Here is a 27047-nt window from a genome sequence, read left to right on the forward strand (position 1 = left end):
AAAGTTGGAGAAGGTAAGGCCACGGTGTGTTAGCGTGCTGTTGATGTGTAAATGCAGACCATTAATCCATGCTTAAGAGGTTGAAGGGCAGAAGCAGAAAACTGGATCACAGGAGAGAAAAATCACTAGAAAGGGGAGTAGACTGAAAGGAAAGAGTGAAGGGGAGGAAAGACAGAAATGAAAACTGTTGCAGTCAGTTTATATAATATGATATGGGCCACAGCATCATTGCAAATTTAAACACAAAAAAGCAAGAAAGTTGGAGGAGTGTTAAGCTAAGATTGATTTCAGGTGGGTGTGAAGAGCACCGGGGAAAAGATTGGGGATGGGAGACACGCAGGAGGAAAGCATCAAATTGGGGACTACTGAACACGGGAATAGAACATGGACTCTTCGGCCAAGGAAGACTGGTCACCTATAAGTTTCAGAAACCTCCAGGAAGAGGAAGGACCGCGTGGGAAGCGAGAAGGTCGGAGCTGTGCCTGCGCGGCTGCGTGCGCACCGGGACGCTGCGGACTCAGGGGCGTGCGGACCCCAGCGCAAGAGATGGGCGCGGAGTGGGGGGAAGGTTGCGGGGTGGAGGGTGTGTGTGTGTGTGTGTGTGTGTGTGTGCGTGTGTGTGTGTGTGTGCACTGTGTTTGGTGATGTCATTGCAACTCAGTGAGCGCTGAAATTTAACACCGGCCGGATTTGCTTGGCTCCTCTTCTTGCAGGGGAAGCCGCCGGCCGCAGTCAAAGCTGAGCGCCTGCAGTTGCCACCGGCCCCCTCGCACCCGCTCGCTTTCTCGAAGTGGGTGTGTGTGCTTGTCTGACAAATGTTCGGGCGCGGGTTGTTTCCAAGGACTTCCCCGCCCCCCTCCAACTCCTTCCCTCCCCCATCCCTTTCTCCTCCCAGGCCCGAGGCAGAAGACTCCACTGGAGTCAGAGTCGCCTTTGAACCGCAAGTGAACTTGAGGGCTGCACTCGCAGCTGAGCTGCTGCTGCTGCCGGCGCCCCGCCGCCCGCCAGTGAGGTCTCCCTCCTCGCCTGCCCTCCCAGGGGAGCGCTACCCCCGGCTCCGTGGTTTCCTAGCCAGGGAACTAGGAAGTCTAACTGTCTACCCTTTGGGTGCTATTTCTCTCCCTCCCCACCCCTCCCCTCCCCTTTTTTTTTGTTGTCGTCGCGGTTTGGGAGCATCGTTTTCATGTGATTTTGTCTTCCTTTTTCATGGACAGTACCTGCACCCTTAGCAGAACGGAGTTGGCTTCTGTTTTCCGTTAGCGCTTCGCTGCACGGACAAATGCATACAAATGCATTTAGGAGCCCACAGGACAAGGCGTGGAAAGGTCTCCCACACGGCAAAAACGTAAGTAGCCCACCCGCAGGGGCGGGGGTCACACCGGCCGCTCTCCCCACGCACCGGGACCCGCTGAGCCGGACGGAGTTTGTGCTCCGGCTTCTTGGCACTTTCTGAAGTTGGGAGCCGCGAGCAGCCGTGGCATCTTCCTCTCGTCTCCTCAATTTGTAAAACACCACGTTTGAAAGGAAGCCTCCTGCCGGCGGGTCTCCCAGAGAGTTTATGTTGAAAAGATCCTGTGGTTCCGGAGGGAACGCTTGGTGGCCTGGGTCCCGACGCGGGCGGCAGCGGCTCCCGCAGCTCCGGAGCTGGGCTCGGACCCCCGCCCGCCCGCGCTCCGGGCCACCCTCGCGCCCTCCTTCCCTTCGCCTCCCTCGGGGCCCTGGCTGAGGTCCTGCTTCCCCGCGCTGCTCCTCCGGGCGTCCAGCCTGGCGATGGCCGGGGCGTTCGCGGGACCCTGGGCGCTGTGCGCTCAGCCTGCAGAGTGGGGCACCGGCTTGGGGCAGGGTCGCGGGATGGGAAAGAGGGTGCCCCCAGAATGTCAGGCATCGGGGCGCTGCTGAACCCACGGGACTCAGGCAATTGCCTCTTGTAAGAGGCCAACAAACGCGCTGCACATCTGGGGCCGGGGCTGCGCCGGGATCCCTGGCTTGTTCCAGGGGAAGGGGCTGGACGCGTGGGGTGGGCGTGGAGGGAGGGGGCGGGACTGCTCCTCACCGGAGTTGTTCAGGGGGACCCTGTCTGCACCCCACTTCCTCTTTGGGCGCTGTACCTGCTCCCACCTCCTCGCTGGGAAAAGAGCGTTGATGGGGAGGAGGGTGCACGGCCGGGGCTGGCTGCCCTGGACCCTCCGGAAGAGGTCAGTGGGTTATGCAAGTTTGTTTCTGGGCCCGTGGGCGGAAGGGACGAAGCGGCTGGTCTTCTCCGCCTCGAGGCTTCCCCGAAGGAGAGTAGGTGGGAGGAGGGCAGGGGGCGGAACTGACGGTGGCTACCGCGGGCAGGCGGAGGCGGGGTGCGGAGAAAGCCCGCCTTGTGGCAGTGTTTGTATGAACATGTGCTTGCCAGCCGCGTGCGCCCAGCCTGGCTGAGGCTGGCGCGCTCTGCCCTCTGACCTCCGGCTTCCAGACAGACAGGGACGCGCCTCCCCACGCGCCCGCGCGCAGATGGATTGGAGAGGAGTAACCTCCGCCACCCCGTGCGTGCGGCGAGGTGCCGGGCCCGGGAGACCCGCGTCCAAGAAGGGATCAGGCTCTACCAGCAGCCTGCCCAGAGAGGCTCACGCAGGTCCCACCGGGTGCCCAGGCACGTTTCCCGTCCCTTTTCTAAATAAAAGCCCCTCTGCAGAGATCCGCTGGGACACCGAGGCCGGTGTGGGGCGGACCCCTGGGGGTTGTCGCCTCTTCCAGCTGAGCTGGCCCATGGAATCAGAATGAGGCTCCGGCTCCTGCAGGTCCAGAACCCAGGAGCTGCTGGGTCAGGCCCTCCATCTCGAAGCTTCTCTGTGCCCTCCTTGCCCGCCCTGCCACCTCCCCCTCTCCCGAGGGCTTTCCCATGCCATTGAGCAAGGCCTAGTGGCTGACTAATATTTCCCTTGGTAGTTGTGACCAACCTTGCGGATTAAAGCAGATCTTCTGCTCCTGGCCTCTGTCTTGTCTGGTTTACACTTCCCTCCCAGACGCTCCCAGAAAAAGGCCCTGCATAAATTCTTGGGCAGTTTGGGGTTTGTAAATTGGGTCCAGATGATTGGGGGGAGGGAGGCAGAGAAACCAAACAGAATGCATTACACCGAGGAACTTCTGAGGAAACATTAGACTATGTGGAATGGGGAAAGAACCCTTGTGAAGAGACGTTGGGGTGGGCAGCAGGTCCTGGGTGCTGGTCTCCCCTGCCTCCCAGGGAGCCTCTCTGCCAGGGGTCTTGCAGCCTTTTGGACATCCAGTTTGTTCCATTCCAGTTGCCAGTGGGGGTGGGCTGTACAGAATTAAGGGTACTCAAGGTTCCATCAGATTGCAGCCCCTCACAGTTCCAACCACACACATGCACGTGGGGAAAAACTATGACTGATTGAGCTGAGAAAATTATTTCTTGAAAATATCCAGTTTCCGTAAAGAATTTAGAATTCTTTAGTTTGAAACACACACACACACACACACACACACACACACACACACCCCATACCAATAAACCCTATATGGTGGGGACTTGGGAGAAGCAGCTGCTAAGCTAACAATAATGTCAGGTCACTGAATTAAACCTTAGAATCCCTAATGAAATCCCTGAGATTTTAAATTTTCACCATCTTTCTGTGGTGTCATTTTGCAAGAGCAGGGGCAGTATTTTATTTATTCACTAGAGGCCCGGTGCACAAAAATTTGTGCACTCGGGTGGGGGGGCGGGGAGGAGGAGAGGGGCGTCCCTCAGCCCGGCCTGTGCCCTCTCGCAGTCTGGGACCGCTCAGGAGATAACGACCTGCTGGCTTAGGCCTGCTCCCGGGTGGCAGAGGGCAGACCCAATCCCTAGGTGCAGCCCCTGGTCAGGCTCAGAGCAGGGCCGATTGGTGAGTTGGGGCACCTTCCCCTGTCATGGACAGAGCAGGGCAGATTGGGAGGTTGCGATGCCACCCTCAGTCATGCTCAGGGTAGGGCTGATTGGGGTTTGGGGCACCACCCCCTGTCACACTCAAGGCAGGGTCGATGGGGAGGTTGCGGCGCCACTCCCGTCACGCACAGAGCAGGGCCCATCAGGGGGGTTGGGGCTCCATACCCTGTCACGCACAGAGCAGGGTCAATCAGGGGGTTGGGGCGCTGTCCCCTGTCACACACAAGGCAGGGCCGATCAGGGGGTTGAGGAGCTCCCCCCTATCACTCACAGAGTAGGGCCGATAGGGGAGTTGGGGCACCGCCCCCTGTCACACTCAGGGCAGGGCGGATGGGGAGGTTATGGCTCTACCCCATCACACACAGAGCAGGGCCCGTGGGGTGGGCGGGGGTTTGGGCGCCACACCCTGTCACACACAGAGCCACAGGGCGATCAGGGGGTTGGGGAGCTCCCCCCTATCAGGCACAAAGGCAGGGCTGATCAGGGTGTTGGGGCGCCTTCCCCTGTCATGAACAGAGCAGGGCGGATAGGGAGGTTGTGGCCCCGCCCCCTGTCACACACAGAGCCACAGGGCGATCAGGGGGTTTGGGCGCTGCCCCGTCATGCTGATCCTGGTGCTGGGAGGCATATTACCCTTTTACTATATAGGATAGAGGCCTGGTGCACGGGTGGGGCTGGCTGGTTTGCACTGAAGGATGTCCTGGATCAGGGTGGGGGTCCCCACTGGGGTGCCTGGCCAGCCTGGGTGAGGAAATGATGGCTGTTTGCAGCTGGTCACACACCCTTCAGGGTGGGGGTCCCCACTGGGGTGTCTGGCCAGTCTGGGTGAGGGGCTGAGGGCTGTTTTCAGGCCGACTGAAGCTCCCAACTGCTCCTTTTTTTCTTTTTAATTCTGGGCCAGCTTTAGCTCTGGCTCCAGCTCTGCGGCCTCTGCTGCTGTTAGAAGGTATCTGGTTTGTTTTGGTTCTATAATCGAAACAATGTATAACTCCAGCTCTGAGATCCCGGCTTGCTGAAAGCAGGTTTCTGGGGTTTTGTTTAGCTTCTATATTTGTTACAATGTTTCTTAAACTGCAAGCTCAGAGGCCGGCAAGGCAGGCGGGGAACATTGGAGTCCTCCGTCACTGAAGCAAGCAAGCCTCATGTTAGTTTCAAGCTGCCTGGCTGCCGGCAGCCATCTTGGCTGGCAGTTAATTTGCATATCGCCCTGATTAGCCAATGGGAAGGGTAGCGGTCATATGCTAATTACCATGTTTCTCTTTTATTAGATAGGATTTTAAATCTTTATTGTTTAAAGTATTACAATGTCTCCTTTTTTCCCCCATTAACCCTCTCCAGCCCATCTCTGCCCCCAGGCCTTTAACACTCTATTGTCTGTGTCAATGGGTTATGTATATGCATACAAGGTATCTGGTTGATTACCTCCCACCCACTCACCCTCCCATACCTTCCCTCCAAGATTCCACACTCTGGTCCATGCTTCCCTATCTCTGGATCCACTCGTTCAGTTCATCAATTTATTTTGTTACTTGGATTCTACATATGAGTGAGATCATGTGATACTTGTCTTTGACTGATTTATTTCACTTAGCATGATACTCTCCAGGTCCCTCCACACTGTCTCAAAGGCTAAGAGATCCTTCTTTCTTACTGCTGCATAGAATTCCATGGTATAAATGTACCACAGCTTTTTTATCCACTCATCTACTGATGGGCATTTGGGCTGTTTCCAGATCTTAGCTATTGTCAATTGTTAGGGGCAGTATTTTAAAATCACAATTCTGATTAGTCACCCCCAAACACCAACAGTTTAAAACTGGATCCCTAAAGACATTTTATTTCATGGGGTTGCTTTCAGATGGGTTACTTAATGTGAATTGTGGAATTAATAAAAAGGAAACTAAAACCAAAAGTCAGTATTAGATACGTTCATTTAACATACGATTGGAAAGTCTCCCAGGCAGGCTATTATGATACTTACAGGGTTTCTATAACCAAAAGGGGGGTTGGATATAAAGATCTGTTTCCTGGCTGGCATGAAATTCTGTTTTTTTTAAATTTGCTTGGTTATGTTTGTATTCAAGTAAATGTTTAAAATAAACTGATGTCTCAGGGAGAGGAATTGTAATTTATGGAAAATGCTTTGGATGTTGTTTAGACATCCTACTTGGTAGCCTGTGAAATTATAGGGAAAAAATACATTTTATTAGTGGGAATTAGAATATCTGTGCTAGTTTCCTTGCCGAGCTTTTAAACTATGACTTATTTTATAATTTGTAATTCTGAATGAGACCATTTCATTTTCATTCTCATAAAAAGCTAATATTATTCTGTTATTCATTCACTCATTTATTCAGCAAATGTTTACAGAGCTCCAATTATGTGCCCAGCATGGTTCTAGGCAGAAGAGATAGAAACACAATTGCTCCCCTCCCACCATGCCCATTTTAGTATAGGAAACAGAAAACGAGACAACCAAGTTTAAGAAAATAAAATAAGGTTATTTACAAGAGGACACCTAGCCGTCCTGGGTAGGTGGGAAGAGTAGGGAGGGATAATACTGGAAGGAAAGGCTGACCAAAGGAAATGAACTCTACGCTGAGATGTAAGTGGAAAAGGCATAGAACTTTCCAGACAGAGAACAGTAAATGGCTCAAAGGTGAGACAGCACAGTGTATCTGAGGGCCTGAAAGAAATGAAGTTGGTTGGAGCACACATTGTAGGGACCTGGATCTGGAGAGAAACAAAGAGGAAAAGTAAAAGGCCTTTAAACCAGGCTACTTTCTTAGATAAGTAACTGGAGGTCAGGATGACCTGACTTCTTGATCTTGGGATCAGGGTGCAGGTGGAAGATGCCAGGGAAGTTGTATATTTGTTGAAACTCAGTCCACCTGATAGATTTATTGACTGATGTAGTCATTCACTTAAAAATATTTATTTAATAGTAGTATGTGCCCAGAATTTTGCTAAGTTAGGGAGCAATCAGTTTAACAATTTCTGTGGTATTATGAGGACAAACTAATTTCAATGTAGTTTGTTTTGTTTTTTTTCTTGCTACTGATTGGACTCTGGGCTTTCTGATCACTTGAAGTTCTTTAGCATTTATCCCTCTTGTTCTCATGAATTGCTTGCATGCTTGGAATTTAACCAAAACTTCTAGTACACTACACACTGGATTAATTATACAAATTCCTATTCAGTTGATATTCCAAGAAATTTATTGTCTATAAGTTACGGACACTTTATTCCTTGAATCATTCAACTGCATCCCCAAGTGCTGGGATGAGAACTGTTTTTCAGTTATTTGGGGGAACAGAGGACAGAAATGTACTATTTCTGGATCTTAGCAGCTAGTAAAGAGCAAAATCTGTAAAGCTGTCATGACTTAGAGACGTTTTTGGCTTGTAAACCTAGTGTGGTGGAAATTGTTGAAATTATTGATGTACATCACATGTGTGTGTTTTTCAGATTAGTTCACCCTTTCCAGTTGGTTTAAATGAAAATCACCAACTCATAAAATAAAAATTTCCTATTCATAGTATTTCAAAAGTTATTCTTACCATTATAAATTCAATCTATGTAGGAATAAGCATAGGTAGTCTGAAGATATATATCATAATACCTGAGGGTCTCATGGGTACCCTAAACAAAAAGATGCCTGGGGTTCCCTAAAGTAACATAGACACTTCAGATAAAGAGAAAGTTTAGTAGCTCCACGAATTGTTTAAGGAAGATGCCTTGGATGGCTATTAGTTCCTTAAATACTCTGATTATGGTCTTTGGATATCTATTTCCTGCCTGATCCCCTTTTAGGCCTCACCCCTCACATGTCTGGTTCTGTTTTGACTGTGGCTTATCTCAAACTGAAAATGTGGCTAGCAGACCAGACATGCAGAGTATCTTATATTTTGTTAGTTATCCTCAGATATTAACATCATGGGTTATATTTTCTGAATCTTTATTGAATGTTTGTTACCATATTATTAACTTCTTTAAGACCTGGTTTGATTTTGTTAAATGTCTTGAGTATATGTAGTCTGTTACTTTATATTAGTGACACATGCTCCAGACATATAAAAAAGTGAGCAAAATAGATGTGCTTTGACTATTTGAAAAGAATAGATTTAATACACTAACTAGGCTTTTTGTTAGAGTGATCTAAACAAATCTTGTTTAGAAAACTTGTCCATGGACAAATTAGAAAACTTAGTAAACTATTTTCATTTACTTAAAATTGTATGGCCAGAACTGTAGCAAGACCTTTCTAAATTTGTGGTTAAATAACATGACTGTTATGCATAATTTATATAACATTGTGCTCTATAATGTTATCTTTGTCCTCTAATGCCAGTATATTAATAGGACCTCACTATACACCTGAATTATAGGGTTTTATATTTAGGGTGTAAAATGTAAAATTTATATTATGACATGGAATAACAGAAAATTAAAATGACCTGCCCAGGGTCACACAGTGAGTTATAAATAAAACCAGAATTAGTCTTTTCACGCCCAGTCTAGTGTTATTTTCTTAACCATGTTTTTAAAAAATGTATTTTTATTGCTTTTTAGAGAGAGAGGAAGGGAGAAGGATAGAGAGATAGAAACATCGATTAGAGAGAAACATCATTGGTCAGCTGCCTCTTGAACACCTCCTACTGGGGGTTGAGCCAGCAACCTGGGCATATGCCCTGACGGAGAACCAAACCTGTTCATGGGTCGACATTCAGCCACACTGGTCAAACTAACCATGTTTTGTGTTTGTTTTTTCCCCAACAACTTAATATAGTTATAACTTTAATTTATTGAAATGCTGCAGCATGTCTTAGCACTGTATGTACAGCATAAGGCGAGTAGCACAGAGCACCGATGCCGCCCTTGGCGAGTCTATCACTACGATTAATGTAGAAATGTTTTTTCTTTGTAAGTAAATGCAATATCATGGGGGGCAGGTGCGCAAAACCAAACAAATAAACAAGCCCAGCCCAACTCAATATTTCCCAGAAAGCTTGAATTCATTAGCTATCCATTTTATTCAGTGATGGAGTGTGGCTCTTTACCAAGCTGATTATGTCAATTAAGCTTGATATCTTCTCTGTGTTCCCACTCAGAGATGAGAAAAACAGTTAAAATGAAGAAAAAAAGAAAAGAAAAGAAAAAGAAGGATTCCACTAATCCTATCATAGCTGATTTTTTAAAAATTATCTCTTTCTTCTTTCTCTCTTTACTTTCCCAATAGTTAAAAAATTAGGTCTATAGGGAAAAATTGAATTCCTCAATCATTGGAGATGAAATTGGTACTCATTTCCTGTTTAAAAATATCTAAGTGTCAATATCATGTAAGAAATGGATAAAAGGTGAAGACCTGTTGTTGCTCAGATATTTACTTATTAATTAATTATAAAAGGTACAATGTATATGGGCTATAATAAAGTTACAGTTAAAGCATCAAGAGTACAGAGACAGGGAAAGGGCCAGTCCTCTATAGGGATGATGGGAAATTTCTTGGAACAGGCACTGTTTAAATTAGGCTTTGATGAAACCTGACATCCTGACAGGTGGAAGCTGAGAGGGCATTTCAGGCACTTACACGGTCTGTCCATTGAATACAGAATAATGTGGGATGGCTGGAACTTTGGGGGTGTCAGGTATAGTGAGATTTATATCGCTAAAACAAGAAGGTTGGAGCTGATTAAGGGCCTTGAACATCTGGTGAGGAATTGGACTTTTTCTGTTCTTTCTTACTTGGCTATTAGTTTTTGGTATAATCAGAAAAAGAGAAATAAAATCAGTCATTGTTCCCCAACTCTCCATTACTCATCAGCTGCAGTACAGAGGTACACTTCCATAGGGTATGGCTCAACTGATTTGTCATAATTCCCTAAAATCACTTGGTTAAGGGATGATGTTGATGTGTTCATATTTTCCTGCCTCACTCCAGGAATGGACTTGTTAATGTGTGTAGAAAGAACTGTATTTTCTAGTTTTCTCCCCTGAGGTCGTTTGGTAAGTCTAAGGGGTGGCTAAATTGCAAAGTGAATTTGCTGGTTGTTGTACTCTCCATTGGTTAGCTTTATTCTAATTGGAATAATGCCTGTTGGTTGTTAGTAAGGTCTAAGTCAGTGGATCTCAACCTTGGCTGCACATTTGAATCACCTGGGAATCTTTTTAAAATCCTGATTTCTGGGCCTCATCCTCCGGAAATTCTGTTTCTTTGTTATGGGGTGAGGCCACATTAGTAACAAAGAAACAGAATTTCCGGAGGATGAGGCCCAGAAATCAGGATTTTAAAAAGATTCCCAGGTGATTCTAATGTGCAGCCAAGGTTGAAAACCACTGGTCTAAATGAGCCAAATTACCTTGGTAGATGAGACGTGCTTCTTTTCACATTCCGTTTCCTACCAAAACAGCATAATTCTGACGTGCTCTCCTCTAGTGACTGTAATCCTGAGCCACTCATAGTCTCACTGATGTATGTCATGCCAGTTATTTGTTGAAAATATAAATTTGAAAGGAAAAGAGCCTCCTTTTATACAAACTCTAGATTGTATTGCGATCCATCCTAGAGAACCCAGAGAAATCATTGTAATCTCTGACAGTGGTACTCAATTTTGTTTGTACATTAGAATCAGCTGGGAAGTGTTTAAAAATCCCTTTCCTACAGACAAATCCAAATCAGAGTCACTTGGAGTGGAGGTAGGACTGGCAGAAACCAAGTACTGTATTAGGAATTTTTAAAACTCCCCAGGTGGTTCTACTGTGCAGCCAAGGTGAAAACAGATCCAAAATGTGTGGGCCTTGCATCACCCCTCCAGTGTCATTGATGCCTGAAGAGTGGTCCTCAGAGAGTGACCCCAGTTCAGGGGCATCAGCATTGCCTGGGAACTCTTTATAAATGCAATGTATTGAGCTGCACCCCAGACCTACTGAGTTAGAAGATCTCAGGGTGGGGCCCAGCAATCTTTAGCCCTCCACGTAATTCCCATGCATTCTAAAGTTTGAAAACCACCAATGTAGAGCAGTAGAAAAGATTTTTTTTTAAAAAAATTAAATAATTGTGTCATGATTTGTGACATGATTTAAGCAAAATTATATTTATTTAAGTATGTTTCCAGTACAATGTAACTATAAATAGTAAATGGCCTAAGATGCTTTTCTTAGAGTTTGGTACACACGTAATCTATATTAGAATCACTTCGTTGGAATCATACACATTCTGAGGATCTTCTTCAAATTTGTGAATCATCTCTGTGGCAAGGCCCAGAATGTGCATTTGTCACAAGAATCTCAGGCGGTTCTTTGGTAAACTAGCATTTGAAAAGCGTTGTTCTAAATGGATGACACCCTGTCTGGAAATATTTTATAGGCTTCATTAAAATACTGTATATGGTTCACTTAGTTGCCCATATCAGTTGAAATTTATAACCCTATCTTATAAAAACGGTGCTCTGAACTGAGTATAACCACAGAATGTGCATTTTTCATTTACTAAAAAATGATTAATACCATTTTAATACAAATGTTATTTCCTTTTTATCAAAGAGAATAGTAGAATTTTATATTGTTGTCTCACTTTGTAAAATATCATCTCTCTTAGATTAAGAGACTCTTTATACTAGTTGGTAAAGGTAAACAATTATTGTTGGTAATAGACAATGTACCAATTACTACTAATACACCAGGAACTTAATAAAAATAAAAATTAATTTTCAGAAGGCTCTGTAATCACTCTTTGCAGAAGAGTATTTTACAGAAATGTCATTTAAGGAATCCCTGGGTTAGAATACAAAGCAGAATCAGGATCTATATTAGCAAAAATGAATAAAATATTGTTGTCAGCATGCTCATTAATTTTTAAAATTATCTCTATGATTTTTCACTTGGGAAGTAGATATAGCCAATTATGAAGACTATTCAACAAAATATCTTAAATGTGGTTATACTGAAAAAAATCACAAAATATTTTTACTTAGCTAATCTATATAAATGAAGATTTTGATTTGCAGTGATTGGGTATTGTGCTCACAAATACTACTAATCAAAATGTTCATGTTGATATCTACAGGCCATTGCTATTTTCAGAGGCAAAGAATCATCTAGTACAAGTGATTTGATTTTTATGATATTCAAATGGTTTTTATTATAAACTAGAGGCCCAGTGCATGAAAATTCATGCACTGGAGGGGGTGTCCCTCAGCCCAGCCTGCCCTCTCTCACAGTCTGGGAGACCTCAGGGATGGGAGGCGACCCGGTGATCAGGGGAAGGCAATGCCTCATCACACCTCTGCTGCTGCCACTGCTGGCAGCGTAATCCTTGGGCGGCCCTGGGTGGCTGGGCAGCCAACATCCGAGGCTTGTCTGTTCCTAGGGCCAGCCCTGGACTGCTGGGGGGCTGAGGGGACTGGGGGATTCTGGAAGCAGGTGCACGGCAAGGCCGGGTGTGCCTGCCACCCCAGCGGGGCTGAGGGGACTGGGCACCACCATCTTGTGGCTGTGGGCACCGCCATCTTTGAGGGCGTGGCAGTCAATTAGCATATTCCCTCCTTATTGGCTGTGAGCACCGCCATCTTTGAGGGTGGGGCAGCAATTAGCATATTTCCTCCTTATTGGCTATGGGCGCTACCATCTTTGTGATGGCATGAGGGTCAATTAGCATTCTCTCTTTATTAGATAGGATTTCATTTAAAGAATAACTAGTTCCATCAATCTATGGTTAAGTGACTATAAGTTGTGCTTATTTTGTGTAAATTTTTATTACTTTGCATAAATTGCATATATGGTAATTTAATTTAATATAAAATAATATAATGATAATAATAATGTCACCTATAAATATTGAGTGCTTCCTATGTGCCAGGTACTATTTTGTGTGCTACACATGAAGTTTTCCAGTTAATCTTCAAAACACCTTATGAGATAGATTTAATAGATGAAGAAATTGAGGCACAGAGCAATAAAAGTGAATAATGCACCCTAGCCAGTTTGGCTCAGTGGATAGAGCATCGACCTGAGGACCAAAGGGTCCTGGGTTCAGTTCCAGTCAAGGGCACGTACCTTGGTTGCAGGCTCTTCCCCAGCCCGGGCCCTGTTTGGGGCATGTGCAGGAGGCAACCAATCAATGTGTTTCTCTCACATCGATGTTTCTCTTGTCTCTCCCTCTCTCTTCCACTCTCTCTAAAAATCAATGGAAAACTATACTCAGGTGAGGTTTAACCAAAAGAAAAGTGAATAATGCTGGGACTTAAATCCAGAGCTCTTGCCCATAATTAATATAAATATTAAAATACTGTGTTAATTAAAATAATAGCTTAATTATTAATCTTGTACTATAGCTTGTTTTGTATTTTATATGATTTATAGGTTGTAAATTGTCCAACTAAGTTTCCCAATTACTTTTCTTTTCTTAGGAAACTGCTTCTTCCTTTTATTGTGCTATGTGTGGCAGGGGCTGCTGTTCATGCACAAGAACAAGGTAAGATGGTCACCTTGATGCTTATTTGCTTATAGAAAAATTCTGCTCTCAGATAGCAAAAGCACATGAGTTTAAAGTCACCATAACCTTAAATTCAACAGTAAATAATAAAAAATTCTACCCAGCACAGTGAGATTGTAAGGAGAAGAAACCAATGTTGGGGGGAAATATGACCTTTAAGAAATTTCTCAGATCTTCCATCTGTAAAATTGCTTACATTTTTAAGCAAACTCTCTATAAAAGGGAAGTTTTGTACAGTAAAAAGGCTTTGCTTGTGACTTCATTGTAAGTGGGAGTTCTTGGGGGTGGCAAACTGTGCCTGAATTACCTTTGCACTTCTTGAAATAACACAAGCACATACTAAATGTTCCCTCTAGATTTACATCATTAAGAAACAAAATAAAATTTGCATACCAGTGGGCTTGGGATTTTATTTAATTCAAATGAAGAGGTTTGGAAAATAGTTCAATGTTTTGTTTTGTTTTTGTTTGCAAGCTAGTTGCTCTGGTAATGTGGTGATAAGAGTTTCAAGAATCTGTACCCTAATTTATTCATTTATTAAACAACATTTTAAAAGTATCTTTCATTTGCCACATAAAATCCTAATTGCTAATAATTGAAATATGAATAAGATAACATCTCTAGCCCAGCCAGTGTGGCTCAGTGATTGAGTTTTGACCCATGACTCAAGAGGTCACCAGTTCGATTCCCTTCAGGGCACATGCCCATGGTGCAGGCTCAATCCCCAGCAGGAGACAACCAATCAATGTTCCTCTTTCATCACTGTTTCTAGTTCTCTATCTCTCACTCTTTCTCTTTCTCTAACAAATCAATAAAAACATTCAAAAAAAAGTTAAAATCAGAGGAAAAAAAAATCCTGAAATTGTGTTGGATCTACAGGTAATATCACTATGCCCCCCTCCCCATTTTTTCTCTTCAGCCTTTTATCAGCAGGGTGGCCAATTTATTCATTATGACAGAACTAACATTTCAATTCAATGAACCACTTGTGAATTTAGTCAATCAACCAAATAAGTGTAAGAAAACGACAAGTAAACTAAGACAAAGAAATGAAATACATGTAAGTAGAGAGAAGGCACAAAGGAAGGAGTGGTGCTCTATCTGATTGACCAAACTGAAAAGTAGATAGATAAATACTCTGTCAAATAGCACATCGATGAATTAAAGTGTCTTGGAAGGCATTTTGTAATTCTCTTTTATGGGGAAAAGGTTAAATAAGATCACATGTCACATGTAACTTCATGCAATATTATTCTTGACCAAGTCATTTCTGATACTTTAGTTTACTTCAAGTAGTCATGAAGAGGAGAGAAACTATATCTTTTAATTTCTTCTTATTACTACTAGAGGCCCAGTGCACGAAATTCGTGCCCTCAGCCCAGCCTGCACCCTCTCCAATCCAGTTTGGGACCACTGGCTCCTAACTGCTCATGGGCCTGCCTGCCTGATCTCCCCCAACTGCCCCCCCTGCCAGGCTGGTCACCCCTAACTGCCCCCCCCCGAAGGCCCAATCACCCCTTACTGTCCCCCCTGCCACCCTGGTCACCCCAACTTCCCCCCTCTGCCAGCCTGGTCACCCCTAACTGCCCTCCCCACTGGTGTGGTTCCCCCCCCCCACTGGTGTGGTTGCCCCCAACTACGCCCCTGCTGGCCTGGTCACCACCAACTGCTCCCCCTCCCCCTCCCGCCAGCCTGGTCGCCCCACGCAGCCCGCTGTTCAGTCGTTTGGTTGTCCTGCACTAACCCCCCCTGCCAGCCTTGTTGCCCCATGCAGCTTGCTATTTGGTTGTCCATCTGGTAGTTTTGGTCATGACAGCCCCTGGCTTTTTATATATTAGGATTACAGTTTCTGAAATTTATTATGTACCAACCACTGTGGTAGCAGAATACATATTTTCTTCACCACTTCCTCATTACAAGTTTTTTATAGTTATGCCCATGATGGAACTTCTGAAACCAAGATTAGGGAGAATGAAAGTAACTACCCCAAGGGTTACAGGCTAATATTGGAAGAATCAAGATTTGAGATCAGGTATTTTGACTGTGACATCTACAAATTTTTAAAAAAGGAAGCAGGACAAGTATTATAGATAAAGAAACTGAGGCTGAAAGAAGGGGTCTTGCCCAGGCTCAGACAGCTAAGACTGGAATCTATGTCCGTCTCTGTCAACAGCAACAAAATTCCATTACATAGCCCCTTGTATCACAATTGCCATCATCTTATGTTATGAGTTTAATAATTTACAAAATGTATCATAATTAAAATATTAAAAATCCAGGCAAAGAAAGATATAAGTACTAGTAAAGGTGAGTGTGAATAGAGTAAATGAAAGATATCTTTCAACCTTAAGATTTTATTTGCGGAATACAAAGTGTACTCTTTTATTTCAGGGTGAACATCCTAATTATTATTTTCTTTATAACCATAGACTTTTATTGTGAGTTCTTAACAAAAAGAGAAACTTTTAAAAACTTCTTTGACTTTAGAAAATTGGATACTTTTGAGCATAAAAAAGAAATGAAAATAGTAATATGCTATCAGAAACGTAGAAGTATTTTTTTCCTGAAATAGATTTTTTTGTTAAGTTGGCATCAAACAAAAATGTAACATTTAATCAGGAGATTAGAAAAACATTTGCAGAGAAGTTGTGGTTTTATAAATATCACAAATATTACTTGCAACCTTAATTTAATACTGCTGAATATATCTATTTGAGCTAATGACAATCCCAAATTAGACTTCTCAGAAATAAATATATTTATACTTATGAGCATTTTCAAAACTTAAAAAAGGTCAAAGTAATACAAGTATGTTTTTATTTTTATTGTTAATCCTTACCCAAGGATATTTTTCCAATGATTTTTAGAGAGAGTGGAAGTAGATAGAGAGGGGAACATTGATGTGAGAGAGACAGATAGATTGGCTGCATTCCAGGGATGGAGTCTGCAACAGAGGTACGTGCCCTTGACCAGAATTGGACTCAGGACCCTTGGGTCTGTGGGCTGATGCTCTATCCACTGAGCCAAACTGGCTAGGGCTACAAGTATATTTTTAAAAGTCAAGTTTTACCACAAAACATAAAACAACAAATAGTGTACCTTGATCTTACCCACTCCCTCAGTGCTTTACCCAAACTCTCTTTTAGCATCTTCTCTTAGCTTTAACCACCATATTTCTTAATAATACTAGAGGCCCAGTGCACAAAATTTGTACACAAGGGGAGGGAGTGCCCCTCAGCCCAGCCTGCACCCTCTCCAATCTGTGGGATCAGGCCTAAACCGGCAGTCAGACATCCCTCTCACAATACAGGACTGCTGGCTCCCAACCACTCACCTGCCTGCCTGCCTGATTGCCCCAAACTGCTTCTGCCTGCCAGCCTGATCACCTCCTAACCACTCCCCTGCCAGCCTAATCGACGCCTAATTGCTTCCCTGCTGGCCTGATTGCCCCCAACTGCCCTCCCCTGCAGGCTCGGTTGCCCCTAACTGCCCTCCCCTGCAGGCCTGGTCACCACCAACTGCCCTCCCCTGCCAGCCATCTTGTGGTTGCCATCATGTGACCAGAAGGGGGCAGCCATCTTGTGCAAGGGTGTGATGGTCAATTTTCATATTACCTCTTTATTATATAGGATGCTTATAAATTATTTTGACTTCCTATTTATGATTGTGAAGTTTTAACATTTTTATACTATCATATGCCTCCTTTCCCCCACCCATATTATTTCTGTTCTCAATATAGCTTTATCAAAGTTTTTGGTTAAATTAATATTTATATTTTACCTTACTATGGCCATGTATTTTTTTTTTTTTACCACTGAGCCATGCACATTCATATTTTCTTTCCTGCACAACATTTCTTGCTTGTTTTGTGTCACTATCATTAATACTTATCAGCTACTCAAAAAGAATTATAAAATTTCTTTGAAAAATACTTTCCAAAACATACACCAAATATTCTAGTCAATTTTTTTTTACTTTGAGATATTTCATCTGGAAGCTAAAATTCTCCTGTTCTACTATGGATTGATAGTCTACATTTCCTGTAGAGTTGATTTCTCTCATCTGTGTTCGATTCAGTGTCTTGGAACTATGATTTTTAAAAAAAGAATCTTTATTTTTGAAAGTATTACATATATCCCCTTATTTTCCCCATTGACCCCTCTTGCCCATCCCCCCAGGCCTTCTCCACACTATTGTCTGTGTCTATGGATTATGCTTATAGGTATACAAGTTCTTTGGTTGATCTCTTCCCATCCACCCACCCACCCCCAGATTTTTCTTTTTCATCATCTGTTTTCTTATTTGAGTGGAGCATAACACCCAATAGCATCCTGAAAATGTGTACTTAGGTGGTGCATTTTGTACCATTGCATTTCTGAAAATGTGTTTATTTCATCCATGTCCTTGAGGGTAGTCTGGTAGAGTGTATAATTTTAGGCTGTATATAGTTTTCTTCTCTCAGAATTTTAAAAACTTTATTATCTTTTGGCTTTTCATCTATTGAAATCTAATATTATATGAATTCTTGATTCTTTGTATGTGAGCTTTCTAGTTTCCTCTTTAAACCCTTAAGATAATCTATTTGTCCTCGATATTTTGAAATTATAATAATGTACCTTGGTACTGGTCTTTTTCAGTTTATTGTGTTGGGCACTCAGTAGGTCCTTTCAGTGTGGAAACATCTTTAATGTTCTTGTAATTTTCTCTTGTCAGTTCTTTCTCTCTGACATATTTAATTGTGCTTTCTGCAAATTCTGTTGGTCAGATATTGGATCTTGTGGATTGAGCTCCTTATTTTTAGCTCTTATTTTCCCATCTTTTTTTTTTTATTTTACTATATATTATTTCCATGAATCACTATTTCAAATATTTAATTTTTTTTATTTCTGCTGTGTTTCAATTTTTAAGAGTGTTCTCACTTCAGTTGTCCCCCCCCCCTTTTTTTTTTTTTAAAAAAATAGCATCTTGTTCTTTTTTCTTTAATGCAATATCTACTCTGCATACTCTGCATATGAGAATAAATTTTTTTTGAATTATTCTTCTTCCTGCACTGTCTTTTTTTTTTTTTTTTACACATTTTAACTTCTATGTTGGAAATGTTCTTTATATGTCTGTTGTACCTGTGTTATCATTTAAAAGTAAGGTACTAGAAATATACTTGGAAACTCTGTTTGTATGGGTAGGCTTGTTAACTGCTGTATTTTACAAAGAGGTTGATGACCTGACCATCATGTTGTTGGACCACAAATGTCTAGGGCTATACAGTTTCCTTAGAGAAGAGTCCTCCAATATCTTACTTGTAGAATATAATCCTGGTTGCCACTGTTATTGAAGTTAAGTGATATAAAGAGATTCTTATGGGGTTCAAAGAGGGCTGTCTCACCATTTAGTAGGTAGATTTTACCCAAATCCCCTTATTCTCATTATGGTGCTTCTCTTCTATATTCTGCCATGATTGTTTCGATGTTTCTACTTAAGTCTTCTGTTACGTTCTCAAAGCTTAGACTTTCAACTCTCCCTCCTTCCCTCATTTGAAGCTCCAATGCCTCTCTTCTGATATCAGTGATTTGGTGCCTTCAATTCTTGAGCCTTTTCAGGAATTTTCTATGTGAATTGTCCTGCCTGTCATTAACACCCACCTCTGTAAGTCCTACTGTTCAGTTTTTTTCAGCTATGGTAACTACTTCATTTGCTTTTCATCTTTTAAAACTTCGTTGATATCTCTTACCTGCTGTTGTCTCTTCTACCCATTTACTTTACCCATGTACTTTGAAACCACATTTCCTTGTTCTCATTTTAGTGAGATTTTAAGACTGGGCAACAATAAACATCTGTTATTTGCCATGTTTTTAGTTACTTCTTCAAGTTTTAACACAGCTAAGAAAACCATTTTAACTATACTATTAATAAATATAATTTTTGTATTTGCTTTATAACCACATTTTGGATATAACTTAATGAATCAATGGTTTTACTTCAAGACAGAAATGAATTCTATAAAGCTGTTTCCTGAGCATTTGACAGATATAGATCCCTTTTCTTATCACATACAGTCTACTTTCCTTAGCACTCTGCCACTGTTGGTGGGCTCGCTGCCCGTGAGATTGGCATAGCTGCAGCGCCTCTGCATGATAACTTACACCAGGCGAGATGTGGAGCTCATTCTCAGCACACACAGCTTTCTCAGGTTCATGATCCCAAGGTATGAAAAACACATGTGTAGAAATCCGTATGTGTAGAAATCCTTATGTGTAGAATACTCGTCTCCAGAAGAGTATTTCCTATGAAAATTAATTCAAAATGTGTTTATTGTTAACAGAGAAGCAGCTCATCCTAGCTGCAGTTATTCCAAGTATTTTCTGCCAAAACCCATTATGGACACTTAATTAAAAATTTTGCATGTAGGTTAAAGCTTCATTTCTCATTTTATAAATAGGGTTGCTTTTATCTCTTTAACCAGAATAGATGTGCTATTTACATTAAGAATAACTTAAGGATGTTAGGGTGATCCGGCTGCGACATCTGTCACCCCATTGATCGCCAGATTTAATTTGGCTGATCTGGCTGGCTAGGTGGGTGTCCCTCTCCTCCCTCACTGATCCATTTGTGTCCCTGTCCCTCTCAAAGCTGCATGCTCAGTGGAAAGAGACAACCTTCCCCCCAGGGGAGAGGGCCTGTCCTCGGTCAAGGGTATTCGAGTAGCTGCGCTCCCCTACTAGGACCTCCAAACAAGCTCTCAAGAATAATTTAAAGTCACAATTTCCACTTTTTACATAACCAGTGTGACAGCTGTGCTAAAGCACAGGTGCTTTGCAGCCTGAAGCCTGGGTTTGTGTCTAGGGTCACATGCTTACTAGCTATGTGACCTTGAGAAAGTACCTAAAATACTCTGAGCTTCATTGTCAACAACTCTAAAATGGAGATAATAGTTGTTGTTCAAATATGATTGTTGTGTGGATCAAATGAAATAACACATGCAAAGTGTTCAGTGCATGCCTGTTACATGATGAACATACAATAAATTTTAATAGAAAAAAAGAGAATACTTCAGATCCTTTTTCCCCTCCATATATTCATAATACTGAAAAAATAAAAGAGTTGGTTTTAAATAATGTTCTTTAGTTCCTTAACTCAGTGAGCTCGCAGCCAGGAAGTCTTAATTCTGACAATGACCAACTATTGGGATTTGACTACATAGAACAATAGAAGGTGGATTTGGGGCAATTATCTAAATAATTTAGTCAATTTGAATAAATGTGCAAAGAAAGGAAAAGTATATCGAGGCCTGTATAATCTTTATTGTTTACCATGATGGTAATTTTATTTTAAACAATCATTTTACTTTTTTTTCTTTCCTACAAGCTAGAAAGAATATAGCTTTGGGGCTTAATTGACCCAGATATATGAACATTTTCAACAATGAGGATTAATTAATATTAAGTGCATTATTATATTAATTTAGTTATTTAATAATAAGTTAACACTGTAATTTATTAAACTCTGCTAAGTGTTATTCTGTACATTTTATTTAAAATTGGATAACTTTTTAAAAAGTCTTTTAAACTATCAATTACTAAGAAATATAAGAAAACCTTACATTCTTGAGGGGTAAACATAGTACTTTCCTTGTTCCTTCTATTTGCAATAAAATATTGTTGGTATTGACAGGTAAATGGTTCTTTAGTTTTCTGTACTTTTAAAGCAAGTGTTACCATTGGTTCTCCTATATCTATTTCTTTAGCCATATGCTATACTCTACTACAGAGTCAATTATATACCAACTGGATTTAGAGTCAAATACAAATACTTGAGTATGAGTCATAGTTTTATTATATGCTGAGACTTGATTTCTCCTTTTTTCCTCTCTCTTTCTTTTACCCATCCTCACTCACTTCCTCCTCTCCCCATTTTCTTTCTTTCTCTCCTTTCACCTCCCTCTCTACTTCCCTCTTTCTTTAATTCTAACTAGTGATAATATATCAATGCTACTAACTATGCAAGTTTCAAATGAAAGACAAGCAAGGTTGGAAGGCCTATATCTCTGCATTAGCCTCGTGGGCTTAGAAGATTGATTTTAATTGCACACTAAGAGGAAGTATTTGTCATTAGTGTATAACAAAACAACAAACAAAAATTACATTGAAGGCTTTAAGAGGAGGTAACACTTGAACTGAGTCTTATAAGATGAGTAAAGTTGGCATGAAGGGATATACTTAATGGGGCTCTGAAAGAACGAAATTTAAAAATCACAGATATGGTAAGAAATTCAAGGAAAATAAATATCAAGAGTGAAGAATGCCATGGAGTGAAAAGATATATCATTAAAAAGTTAAATATATAAGGGTTAGTGTAAATTAGAAAGCGAGTCCCCAAGACCATGATTCTTTCTTATACTAAATGCAAGTTTGAGGGTCCCCAAATCCACCTTCAAGCTCAATAATTCTTTAGAAGGATTCATGGAACTCAGTGAAATCTGTTATACTCATAGTTATGGTTTATTACAGAAAAAGATACAGATTAAAATCAGCCCAAGGGAGGAACCCCTGGGACAGGGTCTGGGAGAGTCCCACATGTGGAGCTCCCCATTGTCCTCAGCCAGGGAGTCATGGCCAGTGCCAACTTTCCCAGCAAAACTCTGTGACAGTGTGCATGGAATATTGCCAACCGGTGAAGCTCACTTGAGAATTCTTGTCCAGAGTCTTTTTTTTTTGTTAATCCTCACCCAATGACATATTTTTATTAATTTTTAGCGAGAGAGGAGGGAGGGGAGAGAGAGAGAAACAGAGAGAGAGAGAGAGAGAGAGAGAGAGAGAGAGAGAGAGAGAGAGAGAGAGAGAGACATCAATGTGAGAGAAATAGCTAACGGTTACCTCCGATACAAGCAATGAACCCGCAACCTTTTGGTGTGTGGGACAATGCTCCAACCAGCGGAGCCACCCAGCCAGTGCTTGTCCAGCATCTTTGCTGAGGCTCTGTCGTAGAGACATGGTCAACTGGTCATGTAGCTGATCTCAGTCTCCAGTCCCTCTGGAGGTTGAACTGATACCACATGACCCAAAGCCTGCAGCACAAATTACATTGTTAGACTATCTGGTATGGCCCAAGGCCCCCAGGTAAACAAAGATATTTATCAGGCAAGACATTCAAGGGTTTGTAGATTACTTCCCAGGAGCTGAAGGCCAAGACAGGGCTATTCTTTGGGCAAGTTTAAATTTTTTACTACACATGTAGCATGTGGGATTGGGTGCCATAGAGGAAAGGGTGGAAAATAAAGGTTTGAAAAATTGTAATCAGGAGGCAGGGGGGCTAATTAGGACACATCTTTAATATTGTCAATAATAAATAAAATAAATAAAATTTTAAAAGATGGGGGCCCTAATGATTTACTCACATTACTTGACAGTTTTGCAATAAGGCTTTACAGCTGTAAGTGCTAGTTTAAGAAGTTATAACTCCTTAAATGTGCTAATCTGCTCAGCCTCATAAAATATATCATGGGCACACACACAATTTCATGTAAAAAAATTATTTTAGAATGAAGTAATAATCTCTTAATCAGGGAGTGAGAGGATGGAAAGTAGTAGAAAGATTTTTTAAAAATATATATTTTATTGATTTCAGAGAGGAATGGAGAGGGAGAGAGATAGAAACATTAATGATGAGAAAGAATCAGTGATCAGCTGCCTCCTGCATGCCCCACACTAGGGATCAAGCCCGAAACCCTGAGCATGTGCCCTGACCTGGAACCTTGACCTCCTGGCTCATAGGTCTAATCTCAGCTCAACCACTGAGCTGTAACGACTGGAGCAAAGTAAGATAAAGTGGGATAAAAGGAAAGGAAATGAGATCAGAGGTGAGAAGGGGACTGATAACAGGTTTCACACACCATGTGAGGAGTTTGGGTTGTATTTTTAGTGTAATAGGAAGCCATTGCGAATTTTGGTCAGGAGAGTGGCATAATATAATTTACACTGTAAACATATTACTCTGGCAGCTGGTGGGGTCATGGGCTCTTCACCGAGAGAGGCACTAAAGTTAAGAGCAACAGATTTGGGGGGAAAAATATGTATATTGAGCTGGAAGTGCTTGTGGCACATCTAATCTGCACTGGATAAATTAAATAGGCAATTGAATATGCAAGCCCAGAAAGGCGGTTTTGTGAGTCAGCATATGTGGTTACTGAAACCATGGTTTGGATGAAGTCCTTAGGCTTTTTGTTCTCAGTAAAAAGGCCATTGCACTGTCTTGGTAACACCATGATTTATTCTATGTATAAGAAGCAAACAGGTGAAGGAGATACAATCATTTCTGCTGTTAGTAATGTGCATTCCTAAAATTATGACACTTGAGATTGGCTCTGGAGAACACCTGCATTCAAATTCTGGCCTTGGAAAAATTGCTTAAATTCTCTGTGACTTATTTTCGTAACTATCCAATGGAGTTAACAATAATGCCTCTGTCCTAGGGTTTTTGTGAGAATCGTGTGGCATAATACAGTAAAGTTCGGAGACTTGTGCTTGGTACATTGAAAGAATTTAATAAATGCTCCTATTATTCTTATTCTTTAAAAATAATGCAAAACACTGAATAAAGTATCTCATTGATAATCAACCTTGTTTAAATGGTAACTGATTTCCTTAGTGACACAAACTGGATTGATTTCGTGGTTAGGGCCACTCATGAAACAAGTAACTTATGATAGACAGCTAAGTATTTTCCTGCAATATTCATTGGTTAAAGTAAATATCTAACTTTAACATTAAATTTGCAATTTGGTGATATTCATGGCCAGGCCTAAATTAATGTTAAAGAGTTTGTCCTTGAATATAAGCCTTTCTTTTTTTCTCTCTCTCTTGTTATCCCTACCCCCTTTCATCTGTGCCTTTTATCCTTAAGAGTTCTCTGCTCTCTGCTGTCCTTTCTATCAACATCCGCTCAAAGAATTTGCTAAACATATTCAGACCAAGATATGAAAACTTAAAACTAGAATAATAATTAAATTTTACCTCCAGTACTAACTCTGATGGCTACTTAGAGAATCTTCCCCGTGGTGAGATTTCCGTGGATGGGGGGGGAGGGGGGGGATAACCCTGCTGTGATTAATGAGGCTTGCCAAGGGAGATGTAAGGTGGTGTGGAGAATACAGTAGCTCTGAGGCAGCATGGTGGGGCCAAGATTGTAGACTTTGAAGTCAGACTGGTTTGGCTCAAATCTGTTTCCACTATTTATCAGCTGTGTAACCTTGACCGAGTTATTTAATCTCTCTGGGCCTCAGATTTTTTTTTTTTTTTTTTTATCAAGTATCAACTTGAAACCATGAGCTATTATAATCCCACTTCTGTTTATGGATATCACACAAAAGAAACAAGGGGGATGAAATAATAAACCTGAAAACTCTGCAGCAAAACTAGGGGACTGAGATAATCTGCACACTCCCAAAATACGCTGAGAAAAGCAGATGATATTGAGTAAAGTGAATAGTGCAGTGGCAGAAGGCACCAGTAAAACCAAACTTCCTAAAGGCAAGGAGCACACCCTGAAGAATATAACCTTTAGCCCTTCTACAAAACAGATGCCAGAGGACCTGGGGAAGCAGAAGCTTCCCAGAAGGAAGTACAAGAAAGAAGCACAGATAATAGCTAAATGGCTCATGGGCGACAGGTTTCAGGAAATGCAAAAACCTGTCCTGAGGTGGAGGATTTATTCTGAAGTATATTCCAATGGGAGTAGGTACAGGGGAAGGAGGGTTAGGAGTTGTGAGCAGGGCTGGCTGTAGAAGTCCCCCTGGACTAGGTTTGGTTCAGAGAAGAAGGTAGGGATGTATCAAGGAGCCATTTGAGAAGGAAACTGGTAACGCTTGAAATGGAGCCTTTAGGCTTTGAGATTTGGAAGGCATGGCCCTTTGGCTTCTCCCCACAGCATCCCTGCTGGGCTATGAAATACTAAGTAACTACAAGCATTTGGCACAGAATAAATAGAAAGATACAACAAGGTATAATGTAGGTAAAAGCAGCAAAAATTAGAATGCGCACATGAAAATATCACCTTTAGGAAAGAAGATCATAAAGCAAAATATAAGAACTCAGAAAAAGGAAGAGATGGCAAGGCATTAAAAGGATATGAATTGTAAGCTTGTAGAACACAGAAAAGAAGTTATAGGGAAAAAAATACTTTTTATAAAGCAAGATAAAATTGGAAGGAGCACGAAGAGATTCTACATTGTAGGAAACAAAGTAAGGATAGAAATGAGAAAATCAAAAAAATGGGACTGAAGATAAAGAAAATATTTTAAAAGATTACAGCAAAATTATAGATATAGAAGACAGCATTAGAGATTCAACATAATCATAAGAGGAATTTTTGAAGAAAACCACAACTATAAAATAGAACAAATGTTCAAAGATATAATACATGAGAGCTTTACTGAAGTAAAAACCAAAACAAAACACAACAAAACTTGAATCTGTACAACAAATGGGCATACTATGTCCCAGGAAACATTTATCCAGAATGGTAAAAATGAAGCCATATTCTAATAAAATCACTGTATTTCAAAGATTAAGAACAGCTCTTTTGGTCATGCTGTTAAAAAAAAAATCAAGTCAATTAAAAGGAGAAAAAAAAGAAGCTGATTTCCAACTTTTCTATTCTAACATTCAACACCTGAGGATGTCGACTCATATCCACAAGATATTCAAAGAGATAAAGTATCAGTAAAGAATTTTTAATCTAATGAAACTTAAGGTATGACGTTGCCAACAAACAATTCTAAAACGTCAAATACCCAGGAAATGTTCCCATAACCCCTTTTGAGGGAACTAATAGAGGATAACCTTCAGCAAAGAGGAAATGACTAAGAAAATGACTGCCAAGACTGCCTCTATTTATCAGAAGGCAATTGTGGGAACAGAGCAGAATATAAATGCCAGGTGAACTCAGTGTAGGAATGGTACAACCACCAAAACACAGGAGAAGAGGGAAAAAAGGAAGGAGATTGTGTTTGCTGATTAGCTTACATGTAGAAGCTGGGAATTAAATAATATTATTCAAACATCACAAATCCAATAAAAATACTATAAGAATATTTAATAGTAAAAAGGTAAATACTAAAAAAGGTAATTCTATTGACTAATAGTAGATGGTGAGGGAAAGGGAGAAAAAGGAAACATTGTTCATAGGAAAGAAGAGATCTGTCCAAATAAAGAGGGTTAGTGATATTGTATACATTTATCATTTTAAAGTTAACCCTTATAATAAAAATACAAAGCTTTATAAATCTGAAAAGAACTACCTACAAAAACAAAGCAAAAGAAACAAGCACACAGTGAAAGACTTAAAAAAATGGGAAAACACAGTAAAATGACATTAAATAAATCATCACATCAATAAATGTAAATAGACTTAATTTTGATATTCAAATTAAGAATTTTAGATTGGATCAAAAAATAAATCAAACTCTTTCTCTTTACTGAAAGTACAGTGTTTCAAAGTAGGTGAAAATAAAAGTATGGGCAAAGATATATCAGACAAATGCAAACAAAAAGAAAGTTGAGAAAAAGAGGCTTCGTCTTACTCCCAGATAAGGTAGAAATTACACTAAAAATATTATAAAACACACAT

The 27047-nt window shown here is 41.4% G+C and overlaps 1 protein-coding gene across 1 annotated transcript in view; it reads left to right on the forward strand.

The window, feature by feature from the left end:
• Positions 1-713: 713 nt before the first annotated feature.
• Positions 714-27047, forward strand: part of COL24A1 (collagen type XXIV alpha 1 chain) — a 320488-nt gene continuing 294154 nt past the window's right edge. The window contains exons 1-4 of the mRNA XM_081088262.1: positions 714-794; positions 896-1007; positions 1215-1345; positions 13342-13406. Of these exons, the coding sequence (XP_080944388.1) occupies positions 1290-1345; positions 13342-13406 (121 nt within the window). The 5' untranslated portion in view covers positions 714-794; positions 896-1007; positions 1215-1289. The remainder of the gene's footprint in view (positions 795-895; positions 1008-1214; positions 1346-13341; positions 13407-27047) is intronic.

The sequence above is a fragment of the Myotis nattereri genome (genome assembly GCF_964212035.1).
Source record: "Myotis nattereri genome assembly, chromosome: 3".
NCBI classification, from domain to species: Eukaryota; Metazoa; Chordata; class Mammalia; order Chiroptera; family Vespertilionidae; genus Myotis; species Myotis nattereri.